General features: G+C 43.8%; 1 protein-coding gene across 1 annotated transcript in view; it reads left to right on the forward strand.

The window, feature by feature from the left end:
• Positions 1-22538, forward strand: part of LOC145356322 (atrial natriuretic peptide receptor 2-like) — a 139248-nt gene that overhangs the window by 68161 nt on the left and 48549 nt on the right. The window contains exons 10-15 of the mRNA XM_080208977.1: positions 920-997; positions 1092-1196; positions 8597-8668; positions 10223-10382; positions 12871-13026; positions 17542-17710. Coding sequence (XP_080065103.1) covers positions 920-997; positions 1092-1196; positions 8597-8668; positions 10223-10382; positions 12871-13026; positions 17542-17710 — 740 coding nt within the window. The remainder of the gene's footprint in view (positions 1-919; positions 998-1091; positions 1197-8596; positions 8669-10222; positions 10383-12870; positions 13027-17541; positions 17711-22538) is intronic.

Below are 22538 nucleotides of genomic sequence, written 5' to 3' on the forward strand. Positions count from 1 at the left end.
GTAAGAGGCATATGTCCTGAGGAGTAGAAGGGGAGGGTAAGGAATGGCCCGGCGGAGTGGGTGGAGACGAGGTGGGGACACAAGGAGGCGGGGAGGGGCGATGGGTAATTGCGGGGTTGGCTCGGGAGGTGGGGGAGATAGTCAAGAGGTGTCTGGTTTATGAGGGGAGGGTACCCCAGTAAGTGGTTGGCCTCCATTAGAATTGCCCTCTTCTCCCCCTCCCCCCACCCAAAATTGAGACCAGTGAATTTTTCTAGTTTCCCACTCTCAACTATACAGTGCCCACCAGCCTGAAAATTGAGGCTGGCTTGGAAACGGCCTTTAAGTAATGACTTACAGACCTAAATAAGGGCAAGGGCAGGCTGCCCATCCGAGGTCCTGCCGTCCCTCCGTAAAATTGCAACCGGGTTGTGTCGGGTGAAATCCCAGAGGGAAGCCGTCCATTCAATCGCATGCTCCCCCTAACCCCTTTACCCCTACCTCAGAAACAGCTGGGGGAATGTAACATTCAAGCTCTCAAATGAAGTATACAGCCAATTGGACCAAATGACCTATTTCTGTGATGCTGTGTAACGTCCCACACTTACACAAAATGGTGTTTTGTAAGTCTCATTTTAACCTGTTTGTTGAATATAACACCCAGGTTTTATTGTAATGGCTGAAGAAAGACTCATGAAGCAGAAATCAAGCCTAACATTGATACATCATGGGTGTGCATTGTAGCAGATTATCATCAATGCAGCATTTGTCCAAAAACTAGAAAACATCTTTTTAAAAACATCTTTTCATCTGTTATTCATTAAGTAAACTTCCTCTTGATAGTTTAAATTAATTTTTAGGCCTACTTTTTAAAGACACTGAGGTTTTTTCTCCTCTTTATTTTGCTTGTTAAATTAAAATGTTAATTGCTTATTTTCAGGGTAATTTAGTTGCAATTAAACATGCAAACAAGAAAAGGATTGAGCTCACCAGGCAAGTGCTGTTTGAACTAAAACATGTAAGTGCACAGTTTCCTGCCAACATCATTGACAATGTTATCAGCGCCTTATCTGTCCGATCACGAGTGTAGCCAGTATTAATCTCTCTTGCAGATGCGGGATGTGCAGTTTAATCATTTGACAAGGTTCATTGGAGCCTGCATCGATCCACCAAATGTCTGCATTGTAACAGAATATTGCCCGAGAGGAAGTCTTCAGGTAAGACAATGAGAAATGAAAGCTGAGCCCATAGTAATTTCTGGTTGAAATACTTTTGCTGCAAGTCACCACATTTAAGCATCAAGCAGCTGGCTACAAGAAATTTGATTCTTAATTTCACTATCTAACACAGAGAGAGAGACGCATGTTATTTTACTAAAGTTATCACTTATTGCTGTCTATTAACCAATGGTACATATTATGCTGGAGCAGTGAAAATTGTTTATTGCTATCATTTTGCTGCCAAGTGCTGTGGCCACAATATTTGGTGGCATCTGGCCTGCATTTTCAATGCTGAGAGTGTTGTTTTGGGACCAGAACTGTATCCTGCAAACGCTTGTTACAAACAGCATTTTGATTGGGTAGTTTGTGTGTGGCCATTGGAAGTATGACTTTGCCAGTGATACTCGCAATCCCAAAGAATGAAAAGCGATGATAAACACAGACATGAGGCCAGCCGAAACACATAATGGCAATTATACAACGGGGACAGAGGAAGCATATACTTACTGGCATAAAGAGCACCACATGAATTTAAGAGATATATGAAATATGCTCAATACCCTTGTGAACGAGTCGGCCTGATAAATAATGGAGGCCTTGCTGACTCCTCCAGCTTGTTTCCTTGTAAAAAGGAAAATGGTCATAAATCCATGTGTGACAATCCCAGAGGAATCCTATTGTTTGTGATAGCTGATAAGACTCCAGTAAACGTTCTACTCAACAGATTGATAAACCATTTTGCAGAATATGTGCTTTCGGAGGCAGAGACACTTTTGAAAATGGGTGGAATTCTACCCAAAATTGTCAAAGTATTGAGTTCTGACCAAAAACTGCTGTGTTTCTCTCCAAGGGAACAAGCAGCTTTTCTCGCCAGATCTTATGGCACCTTGTCCAAAAAAGATGGCCTGTTTCACCCCAAGGATCTGGGTGTACAGGTACACAGATCACTGAAAGTGGCAATGAAGATGGAGAAGGTAGTCAGGTGGCATACGGCATGCTTGCCTTCATCAACCTGGGCATTGAGTTTAAAAATTGGCAAGTCATGTTGCAGCATCATTGAACCTTAGTTAGCCGCAATTGGAATATTCAATTCTGATAGCCACACTACCAGCAGGATGTGGAGGCTTTAGAGAGGATAGAGAAAAGATTTACCAGGATGTTGCTTGGTATGGAGAGCATTAGCTATGGGGAGAGTTGGAGAAACTTGGTTTGTTCTCACTGAACTGACAGAGGTTGAGAGGCAACCTGATAGAAGTCTACAAGATTGAGGGGCATGGACAGAGTGGAAAGTCAGAAGCTTTTTCTCAGAGTGGAAGAGTCAATTACTAGGGGGCATAGGTTTAAGGTGCGAGGGGCAAGCTGTAAAGGAGATGTATGAGGCGGATTTTTTTACACAGAGAGTGGTGGGTGCCTGGAACTCATTGCTGGGGGAGGTAGTGGAAGCGGATACGGCAGTGACTTTTAAGGGACGTCTTGACAAATACATGAATGGGATGGGACTAGAGGGATATGGTACCCAGAAGGGTAGGGGGTTTTAGTTGGTCAATGCAGGCCGAAAAGCCTGTTCCTGTGCTGTAATTTTCTTTGTTCTTTTTATTTGTCAAAGACTGGAAAAAACAAGGTATCAAAGTAACAACAAAACTTGCTGTTATAAGGCTGTACAAACCTATTCTTGTACATGCCTGTGAGCCATTGACTACCTACTCCGGACATATTAAATGGGTAGAGGAGCTCCACATGACATGCAGTTGCAACATCACAGACATCAAATGGGAGAACAAAGTGTCCAACACTGAGCTACTTCAAACAGAAGAAATGTCTGGATTTGAAGCCCAGAAGTGTCTGTAATTGAGTATACTTCTATTGTTTCTTAGTTCCAACCCAATAGATTATGTTCTTCTCACTTGAGCTTCTCTTTTGGACTCAGGTACATATGTAGCTAGCCTAAGGTACAGTCTGGAAGCAGCGCACACACATTTGATGGAAATTTTGTGTGATAGCTGGTAAGAGTAGTAAATTGGCTGATTCAAGGCAGTCTTAATCCAGTTTGCCAAAAGATGTTAGTGCTAAAACAAACATTGGCTGCAATCCAGAACTTTTGGCAGCAGTGTAACAGTCTCACTCAGACAGGGGTTGATCATGTAAGGAAATGCAGTACACCAAATGAAAATGGAGTAAATGCCTCCTAGTCTGGTGATACGTTCTGTAAGTTGCCCGAACCAAGTTGCTATGGGGTTAGTGTGACCCTTTTTACCAATTCACATATTGATTTTTCCCTCGACTCCTCCAACATCTTCTCTCCTTTGAGGAGCCCTCCTTTGTTCACCACTCTCACCCATCTTAGAACCTTCACTGTCTATTGCCACTCAATGCCCACATTTAGCTTATCCATGAGTCATGTACCCTCCTTTCTTCATAGTGCCTCTAAACTGAGAAAGTCCTCACCTTGATGATTTCAGTCTCCATCTCAGTTATACTTTTCCTCTTTTTTTATGTTCACCGTGCTCCCTAAACCTCTGGATCCATATAAATGCTTGACCTATAAACGTTGTTACCCTTTCAACTTTACTTTCTCACATGATCTCTCTTTTCTCATGTTTCTTGATCACCAGTAAGGCCAACTTTTTAACCAGACACATCTTCTACCCTTTTTAACCAGACACATCTTCTAACTCACCTTCTTTTTGATTTGCCCTTGTAAATAGCTCTCTATCAACTCATTTACACTGCATTATCATGGATGGTGGTTTTCCATTCACCACAATGCTATTGCAGCTTTCCACTTGCTCAATGATTGCATCACCTTTGATGTCCTAGTAAAACCATTACTCTCTTTCATGTAGCAGGTTCCTCCTGGTTAGCTCCATCTTTACTACCTCTAGTCCTAGGTGTGCAAAGTTGAGTATATTTGGCACACAACTGCTTGAGCCATCCATCACCAAAACTGGAAGGATCCCAAGCACCAGCTGGCCTTATTGCACTTAGTAATAACTATCTATTTCTCCAAGACCTTCCTAGAGCTGAGAGCTAAATATGTCCAGTTACATATCCAGCAAGAGTTTCTCTTGTTTCCAGATGCCATTACATGTAGACACCTACATGTTGCTCCTTGGTAACATCGTCTGTTATGCAGGGGTCAGTTACGACATGACACCAATTTCTACTTCATTGCCGGCCCAATCAATCCCTTCATCCTCTTTGCTGCATTATATTGTGGTACCAACCACAAACCCTGAACCCGTCCGTTAATTCCATCCCACTCTCAGCCACCGTCTCAGTCTGAATCCCACCATTCCCAACCTTAGCATTCTATTTTGTATAAGCTGAGTTTCATAAGAACATAAGAAATAGGAGCAGGAGTAGGCCATCTAGCCCTTCGAGCCTGCCCCGCCATTCAATAAGATCATGGCTGATCTGTCGCTGCTCAGTTCCACTTTCCCGCTTTCTCCCCATAACCCTTAATCCCCTCTCTTATCAAAAACCCATCAACCCGCGTCTTAAAAATATTTAGCGAGGCAGCCTCCACCACTTCAATGGGCAGAGAATTCCAGAGATTCACCACCCTTTGAGTGAAGAAGTTCCTCCTCAACTCCGTTCTAAACTGCCCCCCTTTTATCTTGAGGCTGTGCCCCCTAGTCCTACTGTCTTTTTTGAGCGGGAAGAGTCTCTCCACCTCTATCCTATCCATCCCATTCATCATCTTATACGTCTCAATGAGATCTCCCCTCATTCTTCTAAACTCTAACGAGTACAAGCCCAGTTTATTCAGCCTCTCCTCATAGCTCAACCCCCTCAACTCCGGTATCAGCCTAGTAAACCTCCTCTGCACTCCCTCCAAGGCCAAAATATCTTTGCGCAGGTGCGGCGCCCAAAACTGCACACAGTACTCCAGCTGCGGCCTCACCAATGCCCTATACAGCTGCAGCAAGACCTCCCTACTTTTATATTCAATCCCCCTCGCGATGAAGGCCAGCATCCCATTCGCCTTCCTGACCACCTGCTGCACCTGCAAGCTGGGTTTTTGCGACTCATGCACAAGGACCCCGAGGTCCCTCTGCACCGTCGCCTGCTGCAGTTTTTCGCCCCGTAAGTAATAGTCCTTCCTACCATTCTTCCTACCAAAGTGGACCACCTCACACTTGCCAACATTAAATTCCATTTGCCAGTTCCTGGCCCATTCGCCCAGCCTATCTAGATCCTTCTGCAGACTCTCCACACCCTCCGCACAATTTGCCGTTCCCCCAATCTTGGTGTCATCAGCAAATTTCGACACCCTACACTCGGTTCCCTCCTCCAGATCATCTATATAAATGGTAAAAAGCTGAGGCCCCAGCACCGACCCCTGGGGCACTCCACTAGTCACCATCCGCCAATCCGAATAGCACCCGTTGACCCCCACTCTCTGCCTCCTATTTGACAGCCAATCCTCTATCCACGCTAACACCCTACCCCCAACTCCATGTCCCTCGACCTTCTGCAATAACCTTTGACAGCCAATCCTCTATCCACGCTAACACCCTACCCCCAACTCCATGTCCCTCGACCTTCTGCAATAACCTCTTGTGAGGTACTTTGTCAAACGCCTTCTGAAAATCTAGAAAGACCGCATCCACCGGCTCTCCTCTATCCACCGCCGTCCTATTTCCATCTCCTAAATTGCTCAACTAAATGGTGGAATACTTAGAAATAGTTAATCAGTGGAAGGAACAAAAACAAGGAGAATATTGGGAAAACTCAGCAGGTCTGGTAGTGTCTGTAGTGTGTTTTCCCTCCTTATGGATGTTGCCAGACTTGCTGATTTTTCCAGCATTCTCTGTTTTTGTTTCCGGTTTCAGCATCCGCTATATTTTATTTTTAATACAAATGGTGTTCCCTGCTTCATTGAAGGAACACTGAATACAAGGTTATCTATGGTGATGCTAAAAGCTTCCTTCTCTGAGTGTTGGGGGAAATGCATTTTTGTTTTAAAGAAAGTATATTTAATGCACAAGATTGATGAAACAAGGGTTAAGGAGCTCTTATACATGAATAAATGGATTTGTTTCAGGAACCGGGTTATTAACGGAAAAAAAGTAGCACTTTTGTAAGAAAACAAATAAGACTTGATATAATGGAAGAATTACATACACTGTGCTCTGGATGAATTTACTGACATAACTGACAAAAATAATGATGGATTACATATTTGGTTGGGATACAAAAGCCTGAAACCAGCTATTAGAAGAAAACGTCACAGGAACGATGTTATGAAGACAATTCTAAGCCCACAACAAGCCTGAAAATGGGAGAGTTTCTGATCCATTTTTTTTTGGGCAAGTCCAAATCTGTGATCATGTGCACTCAGTGCATGAAAAAACAGTAAAAACCACTCTACACCTGTAAGGGCAGGGGTGGGGCTTAAATGACCCGAACGCCAGCTGAGAGCACCATTGCGCATGCACCATTGCTCTGAGAGCAGACAGACCTGTCACTGCCTCTGCTGCCATCAGCCGGCCTCCATGGGCTAAAGCAGACATCCCACCAACCACCACAGGGGGTCCCTTGGTCATCGCGGCCCCCTTGTCTTACCTGGACTGATCTCCCCCTCCCTCCCACCACCAATCTACATTGCAGAGTGCATGACAGTTCTCCCCCAGCACTCCCTCCCTCTCTCTCCCTGCCCCTCCATCCCACCACCATCACTCAGTCTGGTCCTGCCCCCAGTAAGCCCACCCCCTCAGGTCCTTCCCCCTTGGATTGCCCAGTGGAGAGGCAGTATATGACGCTCACAATCAACGTTGTGTGCAATCACTTCACTTCACTTGCCCTTGCTTTGTGCAGGCGGAAACCAGCAGAATGTGGCAACTCTGCGTGTGGTCAGTGGTCAACAAAATATCTCATGGGCCGCACTCAATACCCCAATGGGCCACAAGTGGCCCCTGGACTGCAGATACCCACACAGCTGTACGGTCTCCTAACCTTTGAGCTTCACAAGCAAGTATATCTTCCATGTCACTGGTGTCCGATCATAATGACACCCACTCACTTACGGCCATATCCTTCTACAAAGTAAAGGATGACATTTGGTTGTAGCAGGGATCAGAAATAGGTTGCTAATTAAGGACTAAAACAAAGGATTTGTCTTTTTTTCCCCTGTAGTTTCTTTAATACGCATAAGAATAGTTCAAGAACAATCTTCATTGTCTTTCCAATAAGCATATTCACCTCTTCTGTAATGATTTTAAAATGCCTTCAGTATGTCCCATTTATGTTAATTTAGCATAAGGTATTGGCTAAACTGAAGTGAGCAATATTCTTGTGCAAGCTGATTTACACAAGCACTGGTGCTGACTGAAATCCTCTTTAAAAGATCAATGTCACCCATGTATAATAATTGGCAGTCCTCTCCAATTGCAGCAAAGCAATATAACTGACAGTGCTTCTGCTTGCTTAAATTGGCACTTTATCAAATCTGACATCTCCTTTCGTGCATCGCTCCAAACACAGCAGGTTGTGGAGATTATGCTGACCCCTGTGTAATTGCGTCAGATTTCTTCTGGGCAATCTGCTTAGTGGTGGGTTGCTCTTCCAACCTGCAGAGGACACTTCCCCATTCACTTAGGGGACCCATGGTAATTAAAAGGACCTCATCAGTAAATAAGGTTTTTCTACACCTTGCTCCCTTCAATTTGTGCACTCAACTGTTTCCACAGTGAGTATTATCTATAGTGCTTACATGACACCTAAGGGCTTGATAAGTGATTCTGTTATCGCTTCATTTTTTCTGATTGGCTGCTCAGTTGTGCTCTTGCTGTAAATCATCCAGATTCCAGGAATGCATTATTTGTGTTCCTGTGAGCGGGCTAAAAAAAGACAGGGGAAAAATATCCTACTAAGTACAAAATCAGGGTGCTTACAGCAAAGTAAATGTCTATGAACATTAAAAGCTGCATTGATGGCTTTTAGATATGCTTATCATATTTCCCAAGTTAGCAAAGCCCGATAAAATTGCTACCCAACTCCTTCTAGCTGGGGTTTATTCCATCAATGTTGTTTCCAATCTGGGCCTTAGATGATTTAAAACCATAAGATATAGGGGCAGAATTAGACCACTCAGCCCATCGAATCTGCTTCGCCATTCAATCATGACTGATTTAGAAAAGACTGGTGAACTTTGGCCTTTAGGGAAGTTCAGATGCCAGCCAAGGTTCATACCATTTCTCAGACCGTTTGTTTTGATGAAGGCATGTCAATTCTGAGGAAATATTCGAGAACTAATTGTCAAACATTTCTGTCACCATCAGTATGGGAATGATAAAAGAAATGGGTAACTGAAATATGAAATCCTTGCACATCTACTGTGTGTTGGAAGGAAAGTGCAAGTTTCTTTTAAATAGCTGTTGTTTTGGTCTTTTCAGGATATACTTGAAAATGAAAATATTAACCTTGACTGGGTATTCCGCTATTCATTGATTAATGACATTGTGAAGGTAAGAGGCATTAAAAGTGAGAGAGATACTGAAATATAACAATTAAACTATGAAATGTGTTCTTGAAATTTTATTATTAAAGGGCATTTCAGCAACCTTCTCTGGTATTGCAAGCGAATAAAAAAAAGCTGAATAAACCAGAAAGAGTGACAATAAAATGGGGGCTGATGGTTCTTGGAAGAATTAGTATTTTAGTAAACACAACAGAATTCAATAGCTTTGTGTTAGCACCAGTCTAATCACTGCAGCAGGCACAAGGCTAGAAATCAAGCAAGCGGCAGAAGCCACTCAACTAATGAGCCCAACTCTTCATGCCAGTCAAGTATTCATCAAGTGATGGGTATAATCTGGTGAGTTATCCAATACTTATTATAGACATAGGAATTCTTCCTCTAAAACGAAAGGTACAACCAAAGACTCCTATCTGTGTTGTTTTTGTTCAACAATTTTGTTCAACCACATTTTAGGGGGTGAAATTCACCGTGGTCTTCCAACTTGCCTGTCAAAGCTTTGCCTATGCTGTTGATGCCATATTTCCTGCCAATATTAAGTGGCTCACTCTCGTAATTCTGTAGAAATCCACCCCCTTCCCGCTGCCATTGAATCTACACAGCAAGAAAGATCCACCTTTTTACAGTTTGGAGTCACGACACAACAGTGCAAGTTCAGAACATGCATGGATTTCTGAGCTTCTGGGGAAATCCTAACAAAGGAGATGGTAAAACATAAGTTGGAGTTGGTGATTAAATGGCCAGAAAAGAGGTGCATGTTGGGAAACTGGCTCCAAAACACTGACTTCCATCTTTTACTCAAGGGACTGGCAGTCAATCTGTTCCCTGGTGAAGGATTGGCACAATGAGGCTGGAAACCTTGGATTTAGCCTGCCCTGCTGGTTTAACCATACCCAGACCTCATGGGATCCAGCAGCTGAAGCAAGGTGAGGACCTCCTTGTGGAGTGCTCCTTTTTGGCTAGAACGAGCAGGAGTACCCTTTAGCTTTGCAAGATCAACGACTAACTCCCTCACCATGGATCAGACTTTCTACCCCAGTGGGATCCCACACCCACCCATCCATCCTCTCCCCTAAATAGCTGTGGGATTGGGAATTGTATCCACCAGCTCCATAGCCTCTTATTCAACACTCCCTGCCTGACTAGAAGCCAAGCCTGTTAATCAGGATAGCATTTGAGAGGGAACCTGTCAATGATAACACGTACGCTGTGGAATTAAAAGAGCATGGAATAAGGCGCAACACAGACTACGTGGGTGGGATTTTACGGCCTCATTTGGCCGAGCCTCAGGTCAATGGATGTTTCCGTTGTTGGACCTTTGCCCACTCCAAACCCATGGTGGGTGAGGTGGTAGAGTCCTGGCCCATGGGTCTGCCAGATGCTCCCAGGCCCTCAGCTCCCTGTGGGTCAAAGTATTAATCTAACAAAGTGGCGACTTTTATGCTGCTGTTCTTCCTTTTCTGATGACAACCAAGTCAAACTTGAAGATAAGTTTAGATGAGATCAAAATGGTTTGGTTAAACTGATCTCTTTTGCTTTGCAGGGAATGGTATTTCTACATAACAGCATAATTGGGTCACACGGTAATCTGAAATCATCCAATTGCGTTGTTGACAGTCGTTTTGTGTTGAAAATCACAGATTATGGCTTGACAAGTTTTCGTTCATCGTGTGATAATGAAGATTCATATGCCCTATATGCAAGTAAGTTTAGGTTTGTGTCAGGGGATCATGTTGGGATGGCCAGTAGAAAAATTTAAGTTTACATTCATCGGAAATTTAGATGGGCGATGTCTGAAATTAGCTGAGGTGGTGAAAATAAGAGTATTCTGGAAAGCAGTAGAGAATTCAGTTCGAACCTCCCTCACTTTTAAACACAAACACATCAGTAAGCACATACTTCTACATGCATGTACACAAACGTACGGTCACCACACAACATATATGCACTAAGCACATGTATCTGCATATGCACACATTGACAGACAGAAAGAGGAAGCCATTGGGCAAGACGCCTCCAGATTGTCACCCATGGATCTTAAAGGGAGAGATATGCAGGTTAGGTGGATTGGCCAAGCTAAATTGCCCCCTAGTGTGCAAAGATATGTAGGTTAGGTTGCCCGCCGTAAATGAAAGGGGATACTGGGATGGTGTGAGGAGGTGGTACTGGGTAACATAAGAACATAAGAAATAGGAGCAGGAGTAGGCCATCTAGCCCTTCAAGCCTGCCCCGCCATTCAATAAGATCATGGCTGATTTGAAATGGATCAGTTCCACTTTCCTGCTTTCTCCCCATAACCCTTAATTCCCCTGTCTATCAGAAACCTATGTACCCGTGACTTAAATATATTCAGCAAGGTAGCCTCCGCCACTTCAATGGGCAGAGAATTCCAGGGTAAGATGCTCTTTTGGAGAGTTGGTGCAGATGTGATGGGCTGAATGGCTTCCTTCTGCAGTGTAGGGTTTCTATGGCTCTGATTGGCAGTGATGGGGAATACTTGTGCATCTATTCAGCTATTAAAAGATGGTGCGTGATTAGGTGAGATTTACTGGGGAGTCACGGGGAAAATAAGGACCAATGATTTATTAATCAAGGAAAGTAAAGAAATTTTAAAACTTGATTGGTCGAGAAATGTTTAAATTGAAAGAAGTTTGTTTTCTTAGATATCAAAGCCATTACTAGAATGAAATCGGTTTATTAATAAATTTATAACAATAAAATAGAGCAAGTTAAAAACATGTAAAAGTAACCAGCAGCCACAGGGCTGTGGGGTTGAGCTATTTCAGAATTCTGCAACTTATGGAGAGTGGGAATGCTGTAATGGAAACAACCAAATAACAGAGGTTGTTTCGATTCAAAGTCAGGTACATTTTGGTTTTGGTAGGTCTTAACATTTTCCGACATGCTCTTCTTTATTATTTCACACAGCTTGTGCCATATGCCTAGCCAAAAAGGTTAAACAAGTTAAATGAGGGTAGATTTTCCTGTGGTCACTAATGTAAACTAAAAAGTCAGTGTATATTTAAAACAGGTTTCTCTGAACTTAGATCACCTTTCTGACTCACATTACCAGCTGGAGGAAAATGTGCCTTGAAGTATCTGGCAGTCGGTGCAGCTAGAGGTTAGTTGGCTTGGAGCAGCCTGATGCTATCTAATTCCTATAGGAATCAGACCACAGGAACACCAATATAAAACTGCAGCACCTTTGGAGTGCACATCAGGAGCACATGAAAAACTGCATGTCGTATGCCCAAATTTAAGCTCTGCACCAGGAGCAGAAATAAATAAAACTCCCTTTACTTTGTCCACTCATGAATTCCCAAATTCATAGGATTACAACAGTGGATGACTGTCCTCTTGATGCTGGTTACACTATGAGTAAACATAGAAACATTGTAAAAAGGAGCAGGAGTAGGCCTTTTGGCCCTTCGAGTCCACTTTGCCATTCATTTTGATCATGGCTGATCATCAACTTCAATGTTCTGATCCCACCTTCCTCCCATACCTTTCAATCCCTTTAGCCATTAGAGCTATATCTAATTCCTTCTTGAAATGACAATGTGTAACCACAGCCTTATGTGCTCCATAATTGTGCTTTATTTTTGAGCTACGCACGTCCTTTAACCACCATCCCATCCCTTTGTTCTCCACCCACCACCGCTTTCTACACCACCCCTGTGTACCCCCCACCATACCATCAACTCCCAAACAAGTAGGATTCAGAATATGCTCCCAATCCAGGGGATAGCAAAGGTTCATTGTTCATGATTGCGCTTTCCATCAGCTATTCTTGAATTAATTACACGCAGGCCGTGAGGTAAGGATTGTCTATGAAATCACAACTGGAGATATATAGATCGCAGTTGTCATACAGGAATTGTATATAAAGGGGACAGGTGCTTCTTTTGTACAGCAAAGCTAGCCACCTGAGCTCAGTGAGTAAACTAAATTGATCACTAGCATCACTTCTCATGCTCCAGCATGTCACTGTCTCTGTTATCTTACAAATGCAGTTTGCCCATTTTGCATCAGGGACTGACATGAGGCATAACTGTGCTGTGGACTGTCAAACGTAAAAGAATTAATTGTTTCCATTAGGTGTGTAGGCTACACACACCTAAAATATATTTTTTACTTATAACTGCACATAAAATAGAAAATTATTAAGTATATGCTTCACCTTTGGAACAGAGAAACTTTGGACGGCTCCGGAATTGTTAAGATTGGAACGAGCACCCCCTCAAGGCACCCAGAAAGGAGATGTGTACAGTTTTGGCATTATTCTTCAAGAGATTGCCTTAAGAAATGGTCCGTTTTACATCGAAGGAATGGATCTCAGTCCAAAAGGTATTTTTCTTCTGTTTTCAACTATTGCTACATCCAGCAAAAAACAACTAAAATTAGTCTGGTAGCACTTCTGAAGACCAATATGTTGCATGGCATGGCACTCAAACACAAAGGATGCTGATACCAACATCATACACTATTTGGCTAATGAAGCTATTGTTATGGTATCTTTGGTCTCAGCACATTTGCTTAGGAAAAGAAATGGCAGCCAAGATTGAAGTTGATGTTATCTAGTGATTCCTAGTGTAGGTCTGGATGCTGGCTAAGGGAAAGATCAGACTAAGCTATGATAATAAGCTAAACTAAAAATAATTAGCCTGTTGGCATTAATTACCTGGAGTCACTAATGAAGAATGGCCAATTGTGATAAGTTTCAGCAGGGCTCCTGGCATCTGTGTAGATGTAACGACGCAAGACTGAAAACAGAAAAAGAGAGAAGGGAAGGGTAAAACTACAGGAAGTATAATGGTTAATGGGAAGCAAAGCGACAGCAAATGCGACACCACTATTTGAAAAAGGAGGTAGACAAAAGGCGGGTAATGAAGGCTGGTTGGCTTAACTTCTGTAGTAGGGAAAATGCTTGAATCTATCATCAAAGGAAGAAGTAGCGAGACATCTGGATATAAATTGTCCCATTGGGAAGACGCAGCATAGGTTCATGAAGGGCAGGTCATGTTTGAGTAATTTGGTGGAATTCTTTGAGAACATTACGTGCACGATGAACAATGGAAAACCTGTGGATGTGGTGTATCTGGATTTTCAGAAGGCATTTGACAAGGTGATGTACAAAAGGCTGTGACATAAGATAAAGGTGCGCAGTGTTATGGATAATGATGGATAGAGGATTGGTTAACTAACAGAAAGCAAAGAATTGGGCTAAATGGGTGTTTTTCTGGTTGGCGATCAGTGACTAGTGGTGCCCCTCAGGAATCTGTATTGGGACCGCAATTGTTTACAATTTAGGTAGATGATTTGGAGCTGGGGACCAAGTGTAGTGGGTCAAAATTTACAGATGACACTCAGATGAGTGGCAAAACAAAGTGTGAAAACAACACTGAAAGTCTGCAAAGGGATATAGATAGTCTAAGTGAGTGGGTGAGGGTCTGGCAGATGGAGGACAGTGTTAGTGAATGTGAAGTTATCCATTTTGGTCAGAATAACAGCAAAATGGACTATTATTTAAATGGTAAAAAGTTGCAGCATGCTGCTGTGCAGAGAGACCTGGGTGTCCTTGTGCAGGAATCTTAAGGAGTTGGTTTCCAGGTGCAGCAGGTAATTAAGAAGGCAAATGGAATTTTGTCCTTGATTGCTAGAGGGATGGAGTTTAAAAACAGCGAGATGATGTTGCAGCTGTATAAGGTGCTGGTGAGGCCACACCTGGAGTACTGTGTATAGTTTTGGTCTCCTTACTTGAAAAAGGATATACTGGCACTGGAAGGGGTGCAGAGGAGATTCACTGGGCTGATTCTGGAGTTGAGAGGGTTGGCTTATGAGGCGATACTGAGTAGGCTTACTTATTGGAATTCAGAAGAATGAGGGGAGATCTTATATATACATATAAGATGATGAAGGAAATATATAAGATAGAAGAGGGTTCCCACTAGCAGGTGAAACTAGAACTAGGGGGCATAGCCTCAAAATAAGAGGGAGCAGGTTTAGGACTGAGTTGAGGAGGAACATCTTCACACAAAGGGTTGTGAATCTGTGGAATTCCCTACTCAGTGAAGCAGATGAGGCTACCTCACTGAATACTTTAAAGGCAAGGATAGATACATTTTTGAACAGAATTAGTGGTTAGGTTATGGTGAGTGGGTGGGTAAGTGGAGCTGAGTCCACAAAAAGATCAGCTATGATCTTATTGAATAGTGGAGCAGGCACAAGGGACCAGATAGCCAAACTGGTCCCATCCCCATATCCTCATGCATTTACCTAAGCTCGTCCACCAGACACTAAGGGATAATTTAGCACAGCCAATCCACCTAGCCTTTACATCTCTGGACTATGGAAGGAACACAGTAAAAAGTCTGACAACACCAGGTTTTAGTCAGACTTTTTACTGTGTTTACGCCAGTCCAACGCCGGCATACCCACATCTATGGAAGGAAACCAGATCACTTGGAGGAAACCCACATAGACATGGCAAGAACATGCAGACTCCTCACACACAGTGACCCAAGCCAGGAATTGAACTAGGTTCCTGGCGCTGTGAGGTAGCACTGCTAATGACTGTGCCACCATGCCATCCTAGTATTGGTTTATTTTCTTAGTTATGCATATGTAAAGACAATGTGGTTATTGGGATGAGCATCACACGCAGCAAAGAAATTATATAATTTTAGCAGTAACCAGATTCAATTTAATAAACCAGTTTCAGAATGCAGTGCCTGGGGTCATACCAAGTTTAGTTTTTGTGGTTGTATATTCAAATAAATGATCATTAAGTATGTGCTGTCACTTGAATGGCATAAAGATACCTTGTCCCAGAAATGGTTGAGCCTAATTTGGACCTGCACTGATTGATTTTGTGTCACCTTGGAAATAGGCTTGTGGTTGGCAGCGTACCCCTTTCCTGAGGCCTCTGCAATTACTTTGAATTATTTGGGCCTCAACTCTGAGGGATTTTGTCTGCCTGGAACAGCACTGAAAGTCCCCTTCCCATCCAAATCTGTTAGAATTTTCTAAAGGGCTTTAAAGAGGACAATGTTTTGAGTTGGCATCTATTTTTTATATGCTGGTTTGAGAACCTCAATATCACATAGGCAATGTGCCCCCCACCACCCCCCACCCCCCCACCCCCACATTGCTACCAGGTGTTAAGCAGTCTAACCAGTGGTATTTGAAGGGATTGTCTGGGGCTGCTCAAAAGAAGTGAGTAAAAGTTGTTTTCAGAAATTGTTGTGGAGCCAGGAGAAGCATGAATGTTCCTGCAGACTAAACAAAGAGACCACCAACTGTGAGCTTTGCTAAGTGGCACAAAGAAAACATAGCTAACATGTACTTCCCAAATATAGTGGCATGGTAGCACAGTGGTTAGCACTGCTGCCTCACAGCACCAGGGATTTGGGTTCGATTCCCAGCTTGGATCACTGTCTGTGCAGGTTTCCTCTCACAGTCTGAAAAATGTACTGGTTAGGTGCATTGGCCTGGACAGGTGCTAGACTGTGGTGTCTAGGAGAATTTCACAGTAACTTCATTGCAGTGTTTGTGCAAGCCTACTTGTGACTAATAAGTTAACTTTAGCAGTTACAAATCTGAACTGAAAAATAGAAAATCAAAAGTAGAGAGACCCAATTTTAAAAGATCAGCATTGAATACAGCTTCTTTAACATATCGGTTGAATGAATGGGCAAGAAGTCAAATTTCACAGACTAAATCCATTTCACTTGACCTACTATTATCCAACATTAATAAAATACCATAACTACTTTTGCATGACCAATTGGGTGGAATTTTGAGCCAATGTTGGCCATCAGTGTAACAGCAATGCTGGCACTAAATCCTGCAAGAGTCAGGAAATGAGATTCTCGTTGGCAAGATCTAATTTCCTGATTTTTCCCTGCCCCTCACCAGTGATGCATTGAGGGCGGGAACCTCATTTCAATACCTTATAATAAATTTGAATGCAATTAAAGGGCTTCCAAGCTAACCTGATACTGACCCCCAGCACTCTGCCTGGGTGGCAGTGCCAGGGTGGCATTGCCTGTTTGGGTCCTTTTAAGGAATTCCCCTTATTTGTAATGGGGCGGGGAGGCTCGATGCTTATATGAGTCGGGGGGAGGGAGTCATCCCAAAGACTGTGTTGGGCTGGGACAATGTTTGTGGGAATACTTTTCCTGATGCTTGTGGCGGGGGTCACCCTGATGCTTGTGTTGGGGGAAGTGTGAGACATGTGTAGTGGGGGTGCTGTGATGCTTGTGTGGAGTTGGGGGTTAGTTTGGTGCTTGTGAGAGGGCACATTGATGCTTGTGGGGTGGGATGGGGTGGTTGCCCCGATGCTTTTGTGGTGTGGGGTGAATGTCACCCTGAGGCTTGTGTGGGATTCTCATGTGTGTTTGGGGGTAGGGGGGCTTATTTTTATCACCGATTGGAGCGCTCTTTAAAGCTGGCATCCTGACCACTGTGGAGCCAGCAATGCCTGCTCTAACAAGCCTCACCCGACCATGCCCCCAGATTTTTTTTGTACAGTGTGCACTAAAATTTGGAGAGAAAACTCGGCTATGCAGCTGGAGATCTGTTAGTCAGTTTTCTCATCTCAGCCAGCAGTCTGTGTGCTGAGGGGAAAATTCTGCCCAATATTGTTTAACTTTTTTTTGTACCTTTTTAGGCTAACTATATATCTTCCAAAAGCCGTTGCTTTTCAAACTTTTGAACTATACACCTTCCAAATGCCATTGCTTTTCAAAAGTTTTGAAGCTGAAACCTTTCCTAAAGTGATTGTTAGCTTCTGTGCAATTTAATATTATCCTGTAATTTACATTGCAAAAATGTTTTCACTGCAAATCTTAACCTTTTCAGAAATTGTCCAGAAGGTCCGCAATGGACAAAAGCCTTACTTTAGGCCCACAACAGACATCAACTGTCACAGTGAAGAACTTGGCAATTTCATGGAGAGGTGCTGGGCTGAAGACATTGTTGAAAGACCTGATTTTAGCCAAATTAAGTCTCTGATTACAAGGTTCAATAAGTAAGTCAACAGGCTGGATTTGCATTTGAGCATTCATTTGAAAAACTACAAAGAAACATAATCCTATTCAAGAAAGTTGACATTTTTTTCAAAGACTCAATAAGCGTGGGACAGCACGGTGGCACAGTGATTATCACTGCTCCCTCACAGTGCCAGGGACTCGGGTTCAGTTGCAGCATTGGGTGATGTCAGATTGGAGTTTACACATTCTCCCCGTGTCTTTGTGGGTTTGCTGCAGGTGATCCCACAGTCCAAAGATGGGTTGGGTTGCCTGGCCATGCTAAATTGTACCTTAGTGTCCTAAGATGTATATGTTAGGGTAATTAGCAGGGTAGATATGTGGGGTTACAGGGCTGATTATGATGTTCTGTTGGAGAGTCTGTGCAGTCTCGATGACCCGAATGGCCTCCTTCTGCACTTAAGGGATTCTATGACTGATTCTATGAGATGTACTTTCAATCAATTAATTCAGATGTATGTTCAGTTTTTTCAAAGGTTCAATAGATGTCTTGATTATAAATCAATGTAATACTCAAAGCATGATGTGGATGTGCCGGCGTCGGACTGGGGTAAACACAGTAAAAAGTCTGACAACACCAGGTTTTAGTCCAACCAATTTATTTGATAGTAAACTCAAAGCATCCAGATGACACATTGGGTGGGAATTTCTGACCATGCTTATCCCAAAACCAGAAAATCCCACCCGAGGTCAATGGACCTTTATATGGTCCAACTATCTGGTCAGACCCACATGGACCTAAAAGGACCTACATGGTTGCAACATCCCACTATGATTCCTGTGATGGGCGGGATGGGAAAACACCCCCCACACAAACGAAGAACAATACAGCACAGGAAACAGGCCCTTCAGCCCTCCAAGCCTGCGACGCTCATTGGTCCAACTAGAACATTCGTTTGTATCCCTCCATTCCCGGTCTGCTCATGTGACTATCCAGATAAGTCTTAAACGACCCCAGCATGTCCACCTCCACCACCCTGCTTGGCAGTGCACTTCCAGGCCCCCACCACCCTCTGTGTAAAATACGTCCCTCTGATATCGGAGTTATACCTCGCCCCCTTCACCTTAAACCTGTGACCCCTCGTGTTCGTCACCTCTGACCTGGGAAAAAGCTTCCCACTGTTCGCCCTATCTATGCCCTTCACAATTTTATACACCTCTACTAGGTCTCCCCTCATCCTCCGTCTTTCCAGGGAGAACAACCCCAGTTTACCCAATCTCTCCTCATGGCCAAGACCCTCCATACCAGCAACATCCTGGTAAACCTTTTCTGTACTCTCTCGAAAGCCTCCACGTCCTTCTGGTCCCCCATTAATATTTATTCTCAATACTATCAGATAAAGTCCTCTGGAGAAAGTACTCAAATTTATCCAAGCATTTACATGCTGGTCAATTTAATGATCACTTACCTTTTTAAGAAAGAGCTCTATGATCAATCACTATGTTAAAAACATACTTAACTTACCATACAATGTCGAATGATGACATTTGAAGTTGGCAGAAGCTCAAACATGCCTATAAAAATATTCCTGACTCCACATCAGGCTTTCCTCAAGGTTCACAAAGGACCCGCTGTATTTCACACAAGCTTCAGGAACCCACACCTCAATGAAGACCTTAAACTCAGGGAAATTCAAATTTAAGGCAAGCATTTAAAAGGCTGAACCTAAAGTCTTTTTGAGTGCACATTGGTCACAACTCACCACATTCCCTGTGCCAGTCGAATGCTGGGAATTGACACAAATATTTAAATTTACTATCCCACCCACCTCCATTTTTGGGCACCTGATGTAGGTTTTCTCAGTGTTGAAACAGTTAAATCGAGTCCAGTGTGTACCACTTCATTCACATTTTAATTCCACCCACAGGCTGGCTGAACTTTATAATTCAGCAATTATTTTAGCACTCAAAAACCTTTAGCTTAGAGTGCAGATCTGTCACTACTACTGTCAAAGATCTCAAATGGCCAATATTGAATTAGGACAGACGCTAGCAAGAGTAACTGGTGCCTATTTACTGCAAATAGTCAATGGCCTGAAAATTTGTAGCTGCCACCATACTCCACCAAATGTCCTGCTCAAAAGGGATCTGGGATGGTACCAAGATAACGCAGAACAATGGGATAATAAACCATCATTATTCTATGATTCAGTCAATGACAAAGTGAAACAAAACAGTAGGAGGATAGCCTTCACTACCGTATTATTAAAGTTTAAAACAAAATAGCAGCATATTAACCTTCACTACTATATTATAGTATCAAAATATGACAAATAGCAGCAGAGGGTCTGTCATTGCTAAATCAGTGGGGGCGATCTTATCAAAAAGGTTCTCAGTGTCACATGAGCGTTGTTCTTTGGGTGATTTAAAAATCGAATCTTACCTAAATTAGGCAAAAAAAAGAGGCAAAACCTGAAATCTGCCAGCAGGGAGAGTGGACAGGGCAGGCTGATTGCAGAAGAAGGCGCAACTGTATAGGTACAGATTTCTGTACAATCACTGCCTCCTCACCACTGCACCGCCCCCCCCCCCCCCCCCCCCAAACTCCCACCCCCACCTCAGCTTTGGCTGCCTTTTGTGGCCAAACTCTCTCTCCCCCCCCCATGCTATCACAGGGCTCCATGGCCTCCCTCACCTGGAATGATCACCAACCCCTTTTGCCCAATCATGGCGGAAAGCACCCCACACCAGAGTGCACAGTGGCCCCCTCCCCTCCCACCAATCATTGTGCCACCCCCCCACCAATTGCTGTTGCAGACTGCGCAACTGTCCCCTGTCCCTGTTCAACCCCCCCCCCACCCCGCCCCCACCACCGATCGCTGTTGTAGTGTGTGCAGGGCCCTCCCCCCGCAACACTGAATGGGGAACCCCCAGTCTGGCCCTGCCCTCTTAGACTCAGCCCCCCCCCCTTCCCTTGGTACTTCTCAGTGGGCACTGCCAATGTGCCAAGCTGCCAGTGCTAGAGAGCCTGTGGGCAGTGCCACGGTGCCAGGCTTGCACTACCCAAGGGGCATCCCCTGCCACAACTTCCCAGAGGGGCTCCAGTTCTACCAGCAAGGCCATCACATCTGGTCTCATATTGATGGAGACCACATGTGATCCTCACCGGACAGAACCTCCCCTACACAGGCAAGTGATACCAGGCGATTGCGTCCCAGGCTCACTAATAATATTTAAATCGTATTTAAATGCAATTTAAATATTATAATCAGCTTTACGCCCTTTTTGGGTGCAAGACTGATCTCACTGGATATCCAGTGCTCGTAAGATGGGGAGAGGTGAGATATCAGGAGCAAACCTCATTCCTTGGCTCTCTCGCGATCTTATTGCTCACCTTGTCCATTGGTAAGATCACCCCTATTGTGTCAAAATTAAGTGAAAGAGAATAAAACCAATGTAAAAACTATAGTTAGTTTCTCATCAGAAAACAAAACGTTAATGCATCCTGGAAGTTAAAATACTTCAGATTGCTAAATTCTGACATAAAGTAAGTTTAAAATATAAAATGTAAAAATGACTAAGTTGCTAAACAAACTCTGTCCCTTTCACTGAATCTCTCTCTGTCTGTGCTTCCCTGCCTGACCCCTTAATGTCCTCACTTCCCATTTTCTTACCTGACTATCCCCACTTCCATTCCTGACCCACTCCCAGCTGTGAGCCAAAGCTCAGAAGCAGGTTGTCAAGAGGGAGGAAGCAGACTAGAAGAGCTGTGAGCCAGAGGGCCATGCAGGAAAGGGACGAATGGGAGAGTCAAGCTGAGAAATAAAGATAGACAGGGGAGGGAACAGCGACAGTAGTGATTCATAAATTAGTTCAGATTCTTGCTAACCTAAACCCTAACCCTAACCCACACAGTTTCTTTGTGATTATTTTTGAAGTAATGGACTTTCATTATCCTTGATGTTGAGAAGTATCATTTTCTATCAATCTCCAGTACAATCTCCAGTATGATTTGAATTAATGATCCTATGAACAAAAACACTAAGGCCAGGATTCTCCCAAAACAAAACTAAGTGCCCAATGGGTGGGAAAATGGGAGTATTTTCCACCCATTTTTTGGGTATACTTACCAGAGCAAATCATTGAATCCTACAGTGAAGGAGGAGGCCATTCATCACATCAATTCTGTACTGACCACAATCTGAGCCAGGCCCTATCCCCATAACCCCACGTTGACCCTGCTAGTCCCCCTGACACTACAGGACAATTTAACAAGGCCAATCAACCTCACCCGCACATCTTTGGACTGTGGGAGGAAACCAGAGCACCCGGAGGAAACCCACACAAACACAGGGAGATGGTGACCCACACAGACAGTGACCCAAACTGGAAATCAAACCCAGGTCCCTGGCTTTGTGAGTCAGCAGCATCAACCACTGTGCCACTATGCCGCCCTACAGAGTGTCTCAGCATGATTCACTCTGGGAAGTAGAGAGTGGGGCCTATTCTCGCTGCAATGGCTAGCAGCATAGTGCTGAGCGGGCCACTGCCCCACCCTTCTCTGACCCTGCATCCTTTGCACTGTCCGGTAGGCCAGTGATCTGGAGTTGGGAAGGTGGTCTGGAAGGCCAGTGGTCAGGCGTGTTGTCAGGCTGGTCTGTCACTGGAAGCGAGCGATTGGGAGGCCTGCGATTGGGGCCATTGTTCTGACAGAGCAACACGTGTACCCCCGCTAGAGTCTCCCAGCCTAAATATTTCTCTTGGTTATTGGTCGCAATTGTTAAGAAACAGGGCTACGTTTCAGATTTATCCTAAATCCTGCTTGTCGAAGCTGCAGAAAGCACATGCCAATGATGAGTTTGCAAGTTT

Source organism: Carcharhinus amblyrhynchos, chromosome 1, assembly GCF_965287045.1.
Source record: "Carcharhinus amblyrhynchos chromosome 1, sCarAmb.v2.hapA, whole genome shotgun sequence".
NCBI classification, from domain to species: Eukaryota; Metazoa; Chordata; class Chondrichthyes; order Carcharhiniformes; family Carcharhinidae; genus Carcharhinus; species Carcharhinus amblyrhynchos.